This window comes from Myxine glutinosa, chromosome 2 (genome assembly GCF_964187855.1).
Source record: "Myxine glutinosa chromosome 2, kmMyxGlut1.1, whole genome shotgun sequence".
Taxonomy (NCBI): domain Eukaryota; kingdom Metazoa; phylum Chordata; class Myxini; order Myxiniformes; family Myxinidae; genus Myxine; species Myxine glutinosa.
In genome coordinates this window covers 111,021,688-111,038,578 of record NC_136262.1, presented here as the reverse complement: position 1 = coordinate 111,038,578, position 16,891 = coordinate 111,021,688, and the positions used below count along the sequence as shown (strand labels likewise).

Here is a 16,891-nt window from a genome sequence, read left to right as displayed (position 1 = left end):
ACGGGAAACACCTTTTTAAAAATGCAGTTGCACAGGTCCACCCTTCCTCCTTCCTGTCTTTTCATGTCTCCCCTTGCCTTGTGTGGTCTCTGACAGATCTCATTTTAGAATGGATGCTTCCCCCTCCAATCACTATGATATTCATTTCTGTCCTATCCATGCATGTCTTCCACCCTCTCTCAACTGTGACTACTGCGTAGGAGACCCTCTCAGCCAACTTCAGAACCACCATCGTCCCACCTCAATGCTCTTCCTAATGTATGGAGACTTCAAATACAACCATTAAACTTGGGATGAAAATTTTCCAAGATATTTTCAGGTTATCAACACCTTTGAACGTCCATGTAGAGCAGAATCTCCTGCAATGCAATGTAGGATGCACATCGGGAATGCATTTCAGCAAATGGTGAAACTCCACAACGCGAGGGGTCGGTCAGTTCATTTAGCGTTTTATTTTGTGATATGCACCAATACAACGTGAAAGTTGTTAATCCTGAAGAACATAAAAATGGCCAAGGAATGTTGTTAGAGGGAAGCTCAGGGAGGGTGTGGGGGAACATTTTAATGCAAAAGAACAAAGAGCAATGCATTTATACTCAGCCAAATTTGTTTGTTGACAACTTTAAAGACAAGCAAAGAAAATAATAAAATCCTCAACATACAAGGGTTTGGGTGGGTAGGGTGGTTATGATGGTTCGAGTTCGGGAGAACAGCACCTGTGCTTTCTTCAGCCCCAATTATTTAGGCCGTGGTTGGCTCCCCAGTAAAGAAAGTGAACTTGGGGAAGACCGAAGATCCTTTTTGTATCACCTTTCAAAAGACATTAAAAAAAAAAATACTTGGCAGTAAATGGTGGTATTGCACCGACTTGCATTTACAAAAGGGCTGAATGTTTAAAAAAAATCCCATCATACAAGCAACAAAAAACTGTCCACGTGAGGATGCAGTGCTTTCAATTTACATGAGCCTAAACTTTCAAGTTGTACATCTAGTAGTAAAAAGTAACCGCATGTGATCAAACTCTCCCCGGTGAACAGACCACAGTTTGTACAGAAAAGGCCTCAGACGATTGCTGTGCACACCCCTTGATCACTCGTACACATTTTTAAACAAACTGGCACCCAGAGGGGAAAGAAATGATTTCTCTTAGAGGAAAAATAAAATAATAAACAACCAAAAACTCTTTTCAGCTCATGTGCCGAGAGAAAATACTGCAGTACCCTTTATATTGTTCGTCCGTCTCCATACCATCCAAGTACCTTCCGCTGCGATGATACAACCGCCGAAGCAAAGCACTGCCGTGCTAACAAATATAGCCGAAGATAAAAATAAAAACCTATCACCATCTCTGCACAAAACTAAGACTACGTCCTGGCACGTAAAACACGAAAACAAGTCAATTGCAAAAGTTGTCATTTACTCGGAATTCTGAAAATCAGAACTCAGGTGAAACCAAAACAACTACAGTGGTTGGAATCAAGAAAAACGAGCAAAAAGGCAGTCGGTTTATACTGGGCACAGTGCATGTGGTAAAAGTTCCACTCAGCCGAACTTGCGGAATGTCCGCGGCAAAAGCCGGGATCCAGTGCATAAATCTATCTACGCGTCCCTTGCACGGTACATCCCAAGAACCGTTAGTGACAAAACGCGATTTCTCATTCTTCGGACTTCTTTAACTTACCCATTATTTAATTAGCAGATCAGCAGAAAATTCTGATTTAAAAAAATAAATTTTTGTACTACTACTTTGGCTACGCTTCGCTATCTCGATGCCAAATAAGGAAATTTCAATAATTTAATTGTGAGCTTCTTGCTTGGAAAACAAACAAACAAACTTTAAAGTACATTTATCAAGAAAAGTGACGTATTAACCATCCTGATTAAGTTTATCTTCTCATGTTAAGTGTTTAGTGGTTTATCAGAAGAATTTTTTTTTTTAAATCCCTTCGCTGTCATCTCGGTGAATAAACGAGATGGATGCAAACTTGATTAATAGCGAGTAATCTCCTTGTCAAGCTTCACATAATCACTGCATGTTTACTCCCAAAACAAGAAAGGGGCACAATTTCTGGTCGATGCGAATCTCGCACTTACTGACGCTCTTCTTCGTGCTTCTTCAAATTTTGTCGGTGGCCATCGAGCGTGGTTGCATTTTGCTGTCGGGGCGAATGAAAAAAAAGAAAGAAAAAAAGGGCGAGAAGCACGAAGCGTCGGACCAACCCACCACCATCCTTACCACGCTGTGCCATTTGGGAGCGGGCAGAACGATATTCACAAGAACGCACGCTTCGGGCTTCGAATCAAAAACGCTCAGCAAGAAAGCGAGCGGCCTTCGCCTGGTAATAAAAACATCCCCGTTATCACATGATTGGCAGAACGGGCACTGCAGGTTACATTATAAACAGTATATCGAAACGATATAAAAACTCTCAAATGTGGCTCAAAGTACCATTATGAAACAAAAACCAAACCTAAATTGTTAGGCCCGTACAAATCAGATAAATAGTTTGGGTTAGTACGGTCGATTCAGTGGACTCGGATATTTACACCAATGCATTCAAATGCCACGGAGTCAATTTCTTGTTGAATGGAGAATGTGTTAAAGACGAGAGTTAAATTAAACAACAACAACAACTCCGGAGTATGAGAGAAGCAGAATATAACCAGAGAAAATGAAGCAAGCAAGTGAAGGACTACAAAGGAATGACGTAAAAGAGAGAAAGACAGAGACAGAGACAGAGACAGAGACAGAGAGAGAGAGGGAGAGAGAGAGAGAGAGAGAGAGAGAGAGAGAGAGAGAGAGAGAGAGAGAGAGAGAGAGAGAGAGAGAGAGAGAAAAAAGTGCTCGCAGCTTCAACCCACCAACGTTCAAATACAGCATCGTTACATTCAACCACCGAACAGATAGCTCGAGCCAACTGCAGTCTCCGGAGTTTGAGCAGCAAATACGAAAATGAAACAGAACACCTCGGCCTCAAATCTTGATCACTTTTACAACACAATTTCAGATTAGATTCCATAAAACAGAGCTTATATCAAATTTGGCGAGACGACGTGCGCGTGTATCCGATTGCCAACAAAAACGTTTGTTCCCAGTTCCTCATTGTGAGTTTCAAAAGCTTGAATCGTCATTAGAGCGCAGTGTCAAACACACCGGGTTGTGACTTTCCATGCTCTTTCTCATGACTCTCCAGTTCTTGCTTCTGCTGCTGGTACTGTTGGATCCTTTGTTGTTGCTGATACTGCCGCATTTGTTCCTTGACCTCTTCCTCCAATTCCGGAGGAACAATCAATTCGTCGTCAGGATCAAGGGCAGGGGCGGGTTCCGAAACAAAGTAGGCCGATCGTTTAGGCCGCACCGGGGCCGCATCACTGGCCACAGTCACTTCAAGGAGACTTCCGTTGTGGTCAGCATTGACCACAGATCCATTTCGGCCCAACCAGCCTAGGGCATTTGCCACGGCCGTCTCTTGGCCTGCCGCAGCCCCTCCATTGCTCATCGCCATTGAATCAATACCATGTGTCAGGTTTGCGTGGTTATGAATCCTTTGCAGTATGGATGTTGTTTCAGCATGGTCACTTCTTGGCACTTCTAAACATGTTTGCAATTTTCTCACTGTCCTTGCACCACTTTCCCCCCAGTTACTGGCCACAACAGAATCATATTTGGTCACTTGCTGCATTTCCTGGCATAGCGGGGCAACAAAGACAATTCCATTGTCTTTTTCAACTGCAGTCACGACGGCTGAAGAGGTAGATGCTGTACTGGCCTGTAGCTCAGGCTGGATGTGGGCATGAACATCCACCTCAACCTCAAGCAGCTGTCCTGCTGGATATGTCTGACTGGAAAGAGGGCCCGACATGTCTTCCTCGTCACTGGAGTCACGACCGGGATCGGAGTGAGCACTAGAAAAAGTAGCTGCAGACATCTGCCTATGGAAGCTGCGGGCCGAGGCACTAGGATGCAGGCAGCAGCAGCGTGCCCGCTCAGGCAGGGCAATTGTCAACCCAGGCCCTGTTACCTGGGGGTATTGAACAAGGTGGAAGGATTAAGAGGGGTTGGGGTGGGGGGATATATATATATTTTTAACAAAACATGTCAAACAACATTGTTGCAATAAGGAAATGCGAGGGTAAATATATGAACTTGGCCTTTCAAACATGGCATCTATGGTTATACAAGAGAAAAGTCGATTTTCACAATCCACACGGTAAGCCGAGACCACAGATCATAGTTCTGCAGCAAACGTTTCATCAAAGCATTGATCTGGTTATACAAGGGTCATTCCAAAAGTAATACCACAATATTTGTTTTCTCACCTTGAAAGTTCATCAAATCTCACCAAAATGTTAACACATAATCTGACTGTCTACCCGAATCTACAAAATATGTCTTCATCAATGGTTTTACACCACCGGGAAAAAAGTGCCATCATTCCCTGTTGGAAAAACTGTTCTTGTTGCTGGAGCCACTTCTTCACTTCACGCATGACGCCGTCATCACTCTCAAATTTTGTCCATGCAGGATGTCCTTTACTGCTCCGAAAACGTTGATGTTTTTAAATTCACTTCTGGCTGTCCGTCTGTAAACGTCGGTTTATGATCGATTGAATGTTATATTTTGAACACAAATTGGAATAACCAACTGTTCGTTTATAGCAGTAGTTTTGTTCCCAATTCATCCTTGTCGCACATGTGCAGAGGATGGATGGATATATATATATATATATATATATATATATATATATATATATATATATATATATATATATATATATATATAATCGGGAGATTGAATAAGACGCGGACGTAGCTTCAGGGCTTCGATCTTTAATTCGACAAGCTTTCGACCAACAAAGGTCTTCTTCTGAGTCGGCCCCAAGTTCAACGGAGGCTTCCGTATATATATATATATACGCCAGAGGTATTACCCCTATGTTTAATATATATATATATATATATATATATATATATATATATATATATATATATATATATATATATATATATATACTCCTACATAGTCTTTCTGCCTATCTGGCAGTCAAAGAAAATAGAAAATCATTCCAAACAGTAAACTTACTCTCTTTAAGGACGTCATAAAGGACACAAACAACCGACATCAATAACTAATGTAATGTGTTAAATAGGGGGGTGTAATAAATGTTAGATCGGGTGGTGTCAACGGCGGTAAACTTCTGGAATTTTTTTTACCAGACCTTTAAAATCTTTACTTAATTTCAATTTAATTAAACAGGCAGTCCCTGGTTTACAAACACCCAGCTTCCGAACATCTATTCTCGTGAACATTATAACCACGTGAACGTTTGATCCATTCACACAAACATGGCTTTTTTTGAACACACATGGCTGAGTGCTAAATGCAGGAAATCATACCTCGAGCATTAATTATCCATTCGCACCACAATTCACACCTCATTCACACGGGCTTCATCCCAACACTCTTCTGCCATTTCCCATGCCATTCTCTTCATGGGGTTTCCTTGTATGCAGAAGATGGCGGTGTTTGCCCTATTCACCATAAACCAAACCCAAATAACCAGTTCGTTATCTATCCCTCATCGTCCCTTACATTACACACGTTCGATTTAATCTAGTTTATTCATTTTTGATATGAAAAGTACATTTAATAACGTTTTATGTAAGAACAAAATAAGGTTGAATTGAGTTTAACAGGGTTTTCGAACATATGCACTGAGAGTGCAGGAAATCTGACGCTCAAATGCGGGAAAATGAACAACACATGGGCGGCACGCGAACAGAACATAGGGATTCATTCATGTTTCCATGATGCATCGGGCTTTTTTGGTGGCACCATACTGTACTGTATCTGTACACGTTGACCTCATCCAAGTGCCGCTGTTGTCTGCTCATTGCCCAAAAAACATTTGTATGCACACGCTTTTAGCTCACCTGGAACGAAGTTCAGGGCTTATGCTTATGCGATGGCACGTCGTCCATCCGTCCGTCAGTCAGTCAGTCAGTCCGTAAACACTTGAAACTTCTTCTACGAAACCGCTGACGGGATTGCGACCAAATTTGGCGCAAATGATATTTGTTGTGTTGTGACTAAAGTTTGTTCACGGGATTAAAAAAAAATTGGGATTTAAGGGGGTTTACCGGGGGTCAAAGTGGATCCAGGTTTAACCCCCCAAAATAGGAATTTGCTTTTTCCTCTGAAACTACACCGATTATTTTGATGAAACTTGACCACAACCTTCACCACCCATGATGTACCAACGTATGCTAACGGCATTTAAAAAATTGGGGTCTTATGAGGTATATGGGGTTGGGGGATGGGGAGTTGCCCCCAAAATAGTTATTTTTTGTTTGTTTGTTTGTTTAAAGTCTTATGATTATGTTAGTATGATTCTACATGCTGCCCTGTCTTCCAGCAACCATTGAAATTGGTTTAAAATACCCTTAGTTGGTGCAGTATGCCGTTTATTCCACCAGGTGAGCGCCAGAGGTATTACCCCTATGTTTAAGCGTTATTATTACCACTGTATTACTGTATGTACAGGTAGTTCCCGGTTTCCAAACACCTGGTTTCCAAACAACAGTTCATATAAACATGATACTTTGTAATCACGTTTCGTCTTTCAAATGGCCTTTTGCACCAAATGCAAGAAATCAGAGCTCGGGAGTTAATTGCTTGTAATTGGAGGCAAGCTCACTGGGCTATAGTTGGTATACTCTGTTATTGCACCCTCCTTGTACACAGGGGCGATGTTTGTGGATTTCTATGCAGAGGGGAGGCGGTGAATGTTTGGCACCCCTCTTGGAATTGAGGACATCAGAGGCGGCCTTGAATGCTAGTACGCAGCTAATTTTGTTTTCCACATTGATGTTATCACATGACACTGGGAGAACAACACACGATCCATATAGGAGAGTGGTGAGGCGGGCGGCAAATTTCAGGCATTTTTTTTGCACCCCACTCGTGTGAGTACAATACACTCTTCATAATTGAGACAAGCGTCGTGAATTGGGATGAGTAGAGCACTAAAGAGATGGGGGAGGAAAATTATCAAGACTTGTCAATATGTTGATAGAATGATAAGAGTGAAGCAATTTGAATCAATGTTAAAAAATTAGAGGAATAATGAGCAAATGAGAACAAATCAATCTCTATTTGCCATCTGCCCAGTTTGCCACCCACCATAACACGGTTCCTAAATTGCACGTTAACCAGTTAAACTGTTGAAAAAGTACGAAAGAAACATTTGTTCATTATTTTGACAGCTCCTCACCTCAGGAATCCCAATAAGTGGAGGTTGCTCATCCGACACTGTGGACCCGACCTCACTGCTGACCTCTGACCCGGCAACTTCACTACCAACCTCGGATCCAGCGACCTCACTGCTGATCTCGCTACTGAGCTCAGAGAGTGCACCACTGCTGCTGCTTCCTGCCCTACTGCATCACATGAAAAGAATCAAGAGCCGAAGAGATGCATGTTGTTTTCGCTCAAATTGAAGAACGGCAAATTACAAGTCGATTCAATCATAGCATGACATAAAAACCCAAAACCAGGAAGTGGCTTTTGTTTTACATACCCAGCTGTAGCACCTGGGTCTGCTCCACCAGACCCCACTGCATTTGCTTCGCACGTGCAACACCCAACAGCATCATCTTCATCAAAACGTGGGGGGTTTATTCGGACGACGATTACAGCAAGGTTTTCATGACACCCGTAGCCCTGCGCCAGTGTCACAAGGCGTTTCGCCGCAGCAAGGGGATCCCCAACTAATCGTGCAGCCTGCACCGCCTCACTAGGTGAGAGGTACTGCGCGAGGGCACAGCTTCCAAGTACCAGGAGCTCGTCTTCGGGCATAAGGCGCACCGAGGTGACGTGTGGTCGAGGCAGCACAGATGGATAGAGGAAAGAGCAGCCGGACAGTCGGGTATGCGTCGTGACGCCACACACTTTGTTGTCCTGAAATGAACGACAAGCAAAAGTCACATTAATACAAGAAAGAGGAGAGAAGAAATAATGGAACACGAGACAGTAGATGATCTGAAAAAGAAAAAGAGATGATCAGGCAAAAAGAGGAGATAGCAAGGTGAAGAAGAGGACATTCCTTTCAGAAAAACTCACTTCAGTGATGATGGTATTCAGCTGTTCAAGCCTCGTTCTTTCCTCCAGGCAATCGTTCAGCACAAAGTGTCTGTTTAGCCGTACCACCCGTCCAGCTCGACAAAGCCACGCCACACAACCACCCACATTCCCCATGGTGAGGGTGAGGCGAGGGATCATGCCGGCAAGGCTGCTCTCATACACCTCCCAGTGGATATGACACAGAACTGCAGAAGCACCCAGTTTCTGGCCTACAGTGCCAAGTTTCCTGTCAAAGACGAATGGCCATGGCAAGACAAAATAAAGCAAAGTTTAATAACGCTACAGATTCAAAAATGACAGGAAATAAAATACATATGATAATCATCCGCATCATGAGAAGTGAATCAGAAGGGAGAGAGATGCATCGCAAGCAGGGAGCGTTCAACCGAGATGAATCCGGATACTAGAATTCTTAAAGCGATTCTTCACAATCGAGAGATAGGGCCAAACCAGTATATAGCAAGATATCTCAAAAGGTTATAGAGGGGTTATGACTAAACTTGGTGGACGAGTTAGTTAGGTGATGAGAACAAGCCGACTAGAATTTTGTCGAGGTCCGGGGGCAGATCCGGCCTAGCGGAGATATGTGCTCCACCGAGTGCCATGTTCTAGTTCCTCCTCGTGTACGTCCAATTCCCTCATGCCTTTTGGGAACTTTTCAACTCGCTGCCCTTTGAGGTTCAGCTCCTCCATGAGTCTAGACCATTGTTAATGTTTTTAAAGCCAAATCAAATGTCATGGTCAATAGTTTAAAACAATTGAATTTTTATTAAAGTTCAAATATTTTTGTTAACTTATTTAAAACTAACGAGGTACCCATGCTACGCACGGGTGGGATTCCACACGTGCTAAATAGTGAAACTGCAAATGCCGAACCAATGAATGAGTTTACATGCGGAGAGAGCAATTTCGTACAGGTGAAAAGCTGCAAACTCAAAATTATAATTTTATTGAAAAATTTATGAAACCTCACACCCACCTTAGGATACCCGCTGGGACCCCAAAAGGTTCCACAGAAAGTTTGTTGGGGCTAGCCTGAAAACTGAGAAAGTAGTCCCGGACAGACAGACAGAGTCCTGCTTTATTACATAGATACAAGGTGCTCGTTGTTACCTGGGATGATATCTTGTACAAGTGCTGTGAACCACCTTATTAAAGGTCATTATCTCAGGTATTTGTTTTAATCGGAATAAACTACTGGTATTAATAAAATCAGAGCATTACAACCAATTGTTATCCAATGTATGACGACTGGGTAAAAATATAATGTCACTTCGTTTGTCTTGCACAATATGTGAGGTTGTACCGTCCAATTGTGACATCCCTACATATGTATAAGTTTAAAACCAAAGATTGCAATGATTTCTGGGATTGCCTTAATAAACTTTACCATTTTGTTCATTTTCTCAACATCCATCCAGGAACATACTTGTGTGTGTCCAGGAAAGTATGGCATATATGCTCCTCGGGTGCTGTTGTGGGCGAACGCTGAATCTCCTCCCAGAGAACATCCCCCATAGTGCACTGCATCAGTCGTGGCACTTCCACATTCCTTTCACCATCAAAAACACCGAACAGGGCACTTCGTCCACCCTCCCCAAACTCAGGACATGCCAGAGATGAAACACACAGCCTTGGGAGGAGCACATTGGTGGAGATGCACGACATATTAGGCCAGATAAAGCCGAGCAATCATCTGATAGGAGCAGGATCAGGGGAAGTGAATGCAAATCTTCTTGTATAATACTGTAGACATCAATTTAAGTTTGTTTGGTGAAGGAAATCAACACATTTCTTTTAAAATACATGTTTGTAGAAAGTGATGAAAGTTATGATTCATCCAGGAAGACAAGGATAATAGCTTAAATCTAACACTGGAATTAGACTCATTCCTGAGAACGAGGAAGGACATCATATACAGAGTGGCCACAAAGTCCCTATGCACAGTTAGAATTTAGTTAGAATTTCTCTGTATGCTCCCCTCCATTCTCCGCACAAATTTCAATTTTTCCCATTGTTTTTCTGGACACCTTCTCCATGTTGAGGGTTGGAGGTCATAAAACAGCCCCTGACAGCTGTTTTGAGGTCTTCATCCGTTGTTATGTGGAGATGAGAAATTTACTCTTTCACAATGCCCCAAAGTGAGTTATAACATGTTGTTAAGTCCAGACTTTGAGGAGGCCACACCATCTCAGATCCACATCCAATCCATCGTCCACTGAATTTGTCGGAAAGATATTCTCTAACTGCGAAAGCATAATGTGCTGGTGTACCATCTTGTTGCAGGATAACTGTTGCCTCGAGACCTCTCTCACACAGTTGTGGAACAAACCACGTCTGAAGCATGTTCAAATAAGCAGTGTGATTGACACTTGTATCGAAAAAATATGGCCCGATCAAGTGGTCTTCTGAAATTTCTGCCCACATCATGACATGAGGAGGATGCTGTTCAATTTCCTCATAAAAATGAGGATTTTCTTTGCACCATAAATAAACATTCCTGGATCGATTGCAGAGGTAAATAGCACACTCATCCGAAAAAAATACGCTTCGTCTTGATTTAATGGTTGGAAATCGCTGAAGAGCCTTGCAAGCGACCTCACGAGTGGCCAAGTCTCTATCGGAAAGCTCATTAACCCATTCAAGCTTAAATGGCTTCAATCCCAGATCCATTTTCATTACTTCTCGGACCGTTGAGCGTGGAATGCCTAACTCAGTAGATCTTTTCCGAGATGATTTCAGTGGTGATCTCGAGCAGGAAGCTTCAATAATGTCCACATGGCGTTGACGTGATTCTGGATGACCAGAACGCTTTAAATCAAGGACACTCCCTGTTGAAAAAGCCTTCTTCTCCCATGCCCACATCGTGTCACGCGTAGGAGCTGGCTTATCGAACCTCTGTGAAAATCTTGTCCTTATGTCTTCAAAACTTGCTCCTTCTCGCGTGTGGTCGTGAACCCAAACACAAGTAACAAGTAATCAGTCTCTCTTCTATTGTGTACTCACTGGTGTCCGTCATGCTGAAGCCGTACCTGGAAAACAAATACAACAAATAAGTAAGAGGACACACTATTATGCATAGGGACTTTGTGGCCACTCTGTAGAGAAAGTCAGACATATGGGTTATGGTGTTTAACTGCCATTAGCGAAGCATTACGCTGGGATGACGTGCAAGTCGGTAGAGGCCAAGGCCTAGCGCTAGACCGAACACCGTATTGCCTTCATGATGTCCCAGCAAAAAAGAGCGTGCCTGATAAAGGGACAAACGGACAAATCTGGCTACTTTAATATATAGATGATGCAATAAACATGTCGAGGCCTGTTTTGCAGTGGAGTGTGCCAGTTCAGGATACAAATATATGCAACATTTGTTCCACTCTCAAAGCACTCACTTCTTCCGCTGCCCCTGGGACTCGGCGACCCCACACGTCCAAACAGATTCCAGAATGTGTGCCTCGCCTCCAGAAGGTTGCTGGTCACGAGGGTCAATCTTCAGACAAGGGATATGACTGCACAAATAGGAAGAATGACCCAGAAATTGGTCCGTGCAGCCTCAAAATCTCCTCCAATCAAGTACCGGTATATTTTGTCCCTGTATAATATCACATGGTTTTGTCCAAAGAATATTCCACACTTTTCCCTTTGACAAATTTCCCACAGGTATTCCACAATTTTCATTCCTTAACAATTTTGTTACCACCCTGTGTGTTTTTATTAAAACTAGATTTCTACTGACTGGTCCATGACGAACGATGAGAAGTGATTTCTCTAGAAGCCATAAATTGATAAATATCTGATTAAAACTGCAACACCTCAAGTAATTTCCTCACTTAAAACATCTATATTTTCTGGCAATTTCTGGAATGGTTTGATCACATCAGACAGGATTGGTATCACAAACACCGATCACCTCCTCCCCTCTGACCATACACCTTTACCCTGTTCTCGATTTCCACCACTCAAAGGCCTTTCCAGGCATCACTTCTTCATCCAGTATTCCATAACCATGTTCTCAAGTCGAACTTTATCACAACTTCCACGATTTTAATTAACCCTAAACCCTCCTTTGCTCATTTGTCATACCTTTGAGTCTGTTATCTGGACTTGACGACCTAAATGACCTTTACTTGTGGATAAATACGGTGAACGGAGGTTTTATTTTATTTTATCGCTGCCTGTTTGATTGTCTGTTTCTTTGTGTGCAGGTTATCTCATTTTGGTGAAGATCTGAATCCGGATACGAGAATATTTTAATTTTTAAAGTGATTTTTCACCATCAATTGAAAGATGGGGCCAAAAACTATATGTGTATGACATCTCAAACAAATCTCACACTCTCACCATGTCTCTCCCAAAAGACCATCTGGAAAACTCTCCAATCTACTTTCTCAACAATCCTCTCAAAGAAGTTCTGTCACTCAAGCTTTTGGTCTCACTATCTGCCATGATCTTTCATGGGAAAACCACATTTCAAAGATGGCCTCCAAAGCCAGTCACCGACTGGGCATCCTCCATCGTGCAAAGCCTTTTCTGGGCACTTCTGAGCGACTCACCACATACAAAACTTTCATCCACAGCTCAATGGAATACTGTTCTCCCCTCTGGGCTGGTGCTCCTGCCTCAAACCTAGCTCGGCTTCACGCTGTATAAACCAAACCTTTCACAATCATTGGTCTATCCTGTGATGAAGCTGATTCTGAGGGTCTTTCACTCACTCACCGCAGGCAGGTAGGTGGTCTTTCTGTCTTCTACTGACTCCTCTCCGGCCTTGCTCCCCCAGCTCTCTCTGGGCTCTGTCCCCCAAATATTCCTACAGGTCACACAAGATCTGCCAGCAACCTTCTTGTGGTGAAACTGCTAAAATCAAGACTCTCTGCTCACCTTCACTCTTTCATTCCTCTTTTCTCCCACCTCTGGAACAAACTCCCTCACTCTCTTCAATCCCACTCCTCCCTCCAGGTCTTTAAAACTGCTGTTCACCACCATCTCTTATCTTCCCCATTCAAAACCTTGACCTTTTCTACCTTCGTTAATACACCCCAAATCTACCTCCTTCAAATTCCTTTTTTTTTTTTTTCCTGAAAGTCCCTGTAGATTTGTTTTATACCGTGTACCCCGCCGCAGCCCTCTCTCTTCCACAGATCTCCTGATGTCCCTGTTCCCTACTGTTGTTGTGCTTCCCTCTATCTCCCCCTCGTGTCCCCCGCTCTATTTTTTATATGTATTATGTTTTAGCTCTTTTACGAGCCTCGACTTTGTATACAAAAAGAAAACAACCTAAAAACACAATTGAATCCGAATGCAATATTTTTATTATTATTATGGCCAAAACAAAACCACAATTAGCTTAATGATTAATATGAAGAAAAAAATAGGGTTGTCAAGTTTAGACGTTTGGAAGAAAAAAAAGTTTATCAAAGTTATTTTGAGTAGGTAGTAATTGTTCATGAAGGATTGATTAATTTGTTCCAAGATTGGCAGATAATCATAGCTTCTTAAAGGCAAATTAAACGTCTGCCAAAACGCTGATTCATACCTAAGTTTGTCGAGTGCCGAATGGTCAAGAGCAAGGCGGGGGTTTCCTGTTAGGTCGAGCTCTTGCAGCTTCGGAGGCAAGTTTTCAGGCAGTGGCAGCTCCATCAATGCATTGCAGCTGAGGTCCACAAACTAGGCAGAGGGTTGAAAAACAGCAATGTTCATGAGGAAATGCAAAACTTTCTTACACAGGAAAAATTCCTTATCAAATCCTCGATTTTCTAAGGAAGAAGGGCGTTTAGCTCTTTGCACTTTTATCCACATTCCAAACCAACCAGATTACTGCAATGTCCGGACAGGAGCACTCATAAGTGGAAGACGGCGTTCCCGTAAAACAGGTGAAAGACGGCAAACATTGTAGTGCAAGCTCCTTGCCTTTATCTCCGGCAAATGAAAGATTTCCGGGAAAACGTCGATGGCATTGGAATGGGCAGAGAGTGTGTGCAGGTGTTTGCAGCCATGGATGGTGGTAGGAATCGAGTGAAGTCTGTTCCCACTCAAGTTTAATTCTTCAAGGTCCGTCAGCTTGGCTAGTTTGCTGAAGCACGACGAAAATAAAATAGGAACAGACATCAATCACATCAGCATATCATGATAAAAACAAACCAATGCCATTAAATAGCATTATCAACGATGGGCGTCACACACAAGGGTGAACCATTTGATTATTGAATAAGTTAAACAAAATAGAGGAATTAGAAGGAAAAATCTATCACGAAAAGGACAAGTGTCCATCCGTCCGTCTGTCCATGTAGCATCTGTCATGGTTAATTCTGACGGGTTCCTGATGTCACAGAATAAAATGGTACAGGTGAAAGCTAATAATCGATTTGCTTGGTTGGAAAGCTAATAATCGGTTTGCTTGTTTGGAAAGCTAATAATCGATTTGCTTGTTTGGAAAGCTAATAATCGATTTGCTTGTTTGGAAAGCTAATAATCGGTTTGCTTGTTTGGAAAGCTAATAATCGATTTGCTTGTTTGGAAAGCTAATAATCGATTTGCTTGTTTGCAAAGCTAATAATCGGTTTGCTTCTTTAGAAAGCTAATAATCGGTTTGCTTGTTTGGAAAGCTAATAATCGGTGTGCTTGTTTGGAAAGCTAATAATCGGTTTGCTTGTTTGGAAAGCTAATAATCGATTTGCTTGTTTGGAAAGCTAATAATCGATTTGCTTGTTTGGAAAGCTAATAATCGATTTGCTTGTTTGGAAAGCCAATAATCGATTTGCTTGTTTGGAAAGCTAATAATCGGTTTGCTTGTTTGGAAAACTAATAATCGATTTGCTTGTTTGGAAAGCTAATAATCGATTTGCTTGTTTGGAAAGCTAATAATCGATTTGCTTGTTTGGAAAGCTAATAATCGATTTGCTTGGTTGGAAAGCTAATAATCGGTTTGCTTCTTTGGAAAGCTAATAATCGGTTTGCTTGTTTGGAAAGCTAATAATCGGTGTGCTTGTTTGGAAAGCTAATAATCGGTTTGCTTGTTTGGAAAGCTAATAATCGATTTGCTTGTTTGGAAAGCTAATAATCGATTTGCTTGTTTGGAAAGCTAATAATCGATTTGCTTGTTTGGAAAGCTAATAATCGATTTGCTTGGTTGGAAAGCTAATAATCGATTTGCTTGTTTGCAAAGCTAATAATCGGTTTGCTTCTTTGGAAAGCTAATAATCGGTTTGCTTGTTTGGAAAGCTAATAATCGGTGTGCTTGTTTGGAAAGCTAATAATCGGTTTGCTTGTTTGGAAAGCTAATAATCGATTTGCTTGTTTGGAAAGCTAATAATCGATTTGCTTGTTTGGAAAGCTAATAATCGATTTGCTTGTTTGGAAAGCCAATAATCGATTTGCTTGTTTGGAAAGCTAATAATCGGTTTGCTTGTTTGGAAAACTAATAATCGATTTGCTTGTTTGGAAAGCTAATAATCGATTTGCTTGTTTGGAAAGCTAATAATCGATTTGCTTGTTTGGAAAGCTAATAATCGATTTGCTTGGTTGGAAAGCTAATAATCGATTTGCTTGGTTGGAAAGCCAATAATCGATTTGCTTGTTTGGAAAGCTAATAATCGGTTTGCTTGTTTGGAAAGCTAATAATCGATTTGCTTGTTTGGAAAGCTAATAATCGATTTGCTTGTTTGGAAAGCTAATAATCGGTTTGCTTGTTTGGAAAGCTAATAATCGTTGCTTGTTTGGAAAGCTAATAATCGATTTGCTTGTTTGGAAAGCTAATAATCGATTTGCTTGTTTGGAAAGCTAATAATCGATTTGCTTGTTTGGAAAGCTAATAATCGATTTGCTTGTTTGGAAAGCCAATAATCGATTTGCTTGTTTGGAAAGCTAATAATCGGTTTGCTTGTTTGGAAAACTAATAATCGATTTGCTTGTTTGGAAAGCTAATAATCGATTTGCTTGTTTGGAAAGCTAATAATCGATTTGCTTGTTTGGAAAGCTAATAATCGATTTGCTTGGTTGGAAAGCTAATAATCGGTTTGCTTCTTTGGAAAGCTAATAATCGGTTTGCTTGTTTGGAAAGCTAATAATCGGTGTGCTTGTTTGGAAAGCTAATAATCGGTTTGCTTGTTTGGAAAGCTAATAATCGATTTGCTTGTTTGGAAAGCTAATAATCGATTTGCTTGTTTGGAAAGCTAATAATCGATTTGCTTGTTTGGAAAGCTAATAATCGATTTGCTTGGTTGGAAAGCAAATAATCGATTTGCTTGTTTGCAAAGCTAATAATCGGTTTGCTTCTTTGGAAAGCTAATAATCGGTTTGCTTGTTTGGAAAGCTAATAATCGGTGTGCTTGTTTGGAAAGCTAATAATCGGTTTGCTTGTTTGGAAAGCTAATAATCGATTTGCTTGTTTGGAAAGCTAATAATCGATTTGCTTGTTTGGAAAGCTAATAATCGATTTGCTTGTTTGGAAAGCCAATAATCGATTTGCCTGTTTGGAAAGCTAATAATCGGTTTGCTTGTTTGGAAAACTAATAATCGATTTGCTTGTTTGGAAAGCTAATAATCGATTTGCTTGTTTGGAAAGCTAATAATCGATTTGCTTGTTTGGAAAGCTAATAATCGATTTGCTTGGTTGGAAAGCTAATAATCGATTTGCTTGGTTGGAAAGCCAATAATCGATTTGCTTGTTTGGAAAGCTAATAATCGGTTTGCTTGTTTGGAAAGCTAATAATCGATTTGCTTGTTTGGAAAGCTAATAATCGATTTGCT

The 16,891-nt window shown here is 41.4% G+C and overlaps 1 protein-coding gene across 2 annotated transcripts in view; it reads right to left on the bottom strand.

Moving 5' to 3' along the window:
* Positions 1 to 432: 432 nt before the first annotated feature.
* The window catches only part of PHLPP2 (PH domain and leucine rich repeat protein phosphatase 2), a 147,912-nt gene continuing 131,453 nt past the window's right edge, over positions 433 to 16,891 (bottom strand). The window contains exons 12-19 of one of the 2 annotated variants that reach the window (XM_068107471.2): positions 14,054 to 14,216; positions 13,680 to 13,810; positions 11,536 to 11,652; positions 9,573 to 9,776; positions 8,123 to 8,369; positions 7,581 to 7,960; positions 7,275 to 7,440; positions 433 to 4,022 (exon numbers count right to left, since the gene is read on the bottom strand). In XM_068107471.2, the coding sequence (XP_067963572.1) occupies positions 3,132 to 4,022; positions 7,275 to 7,440; positions 7,581 to 7,960; positions 8,123 to 8,369; positions 9,573 to 9,776; positions 11,536 to 11,652; positions 13,680 to 13,810; positions 14,054 to 14,216 (2,299 nt within the window). In that variant the 3' untranslated portion in view covers positions 433 to 3,131. The remainder of the gene's footprint in view (positions 4,023 to 7,274; positions 7,441 to 7,580; positions 7,961 to 8,122; positions 8,370 to 9,572; positions 9,777 to 11,535; positions 11,653 to 13,679; positions 13,811 to 14,053; positions 14,217 to 16,891) is intronic. The other variant, XM_068107473.2, reaches the window with a different exon arrangement.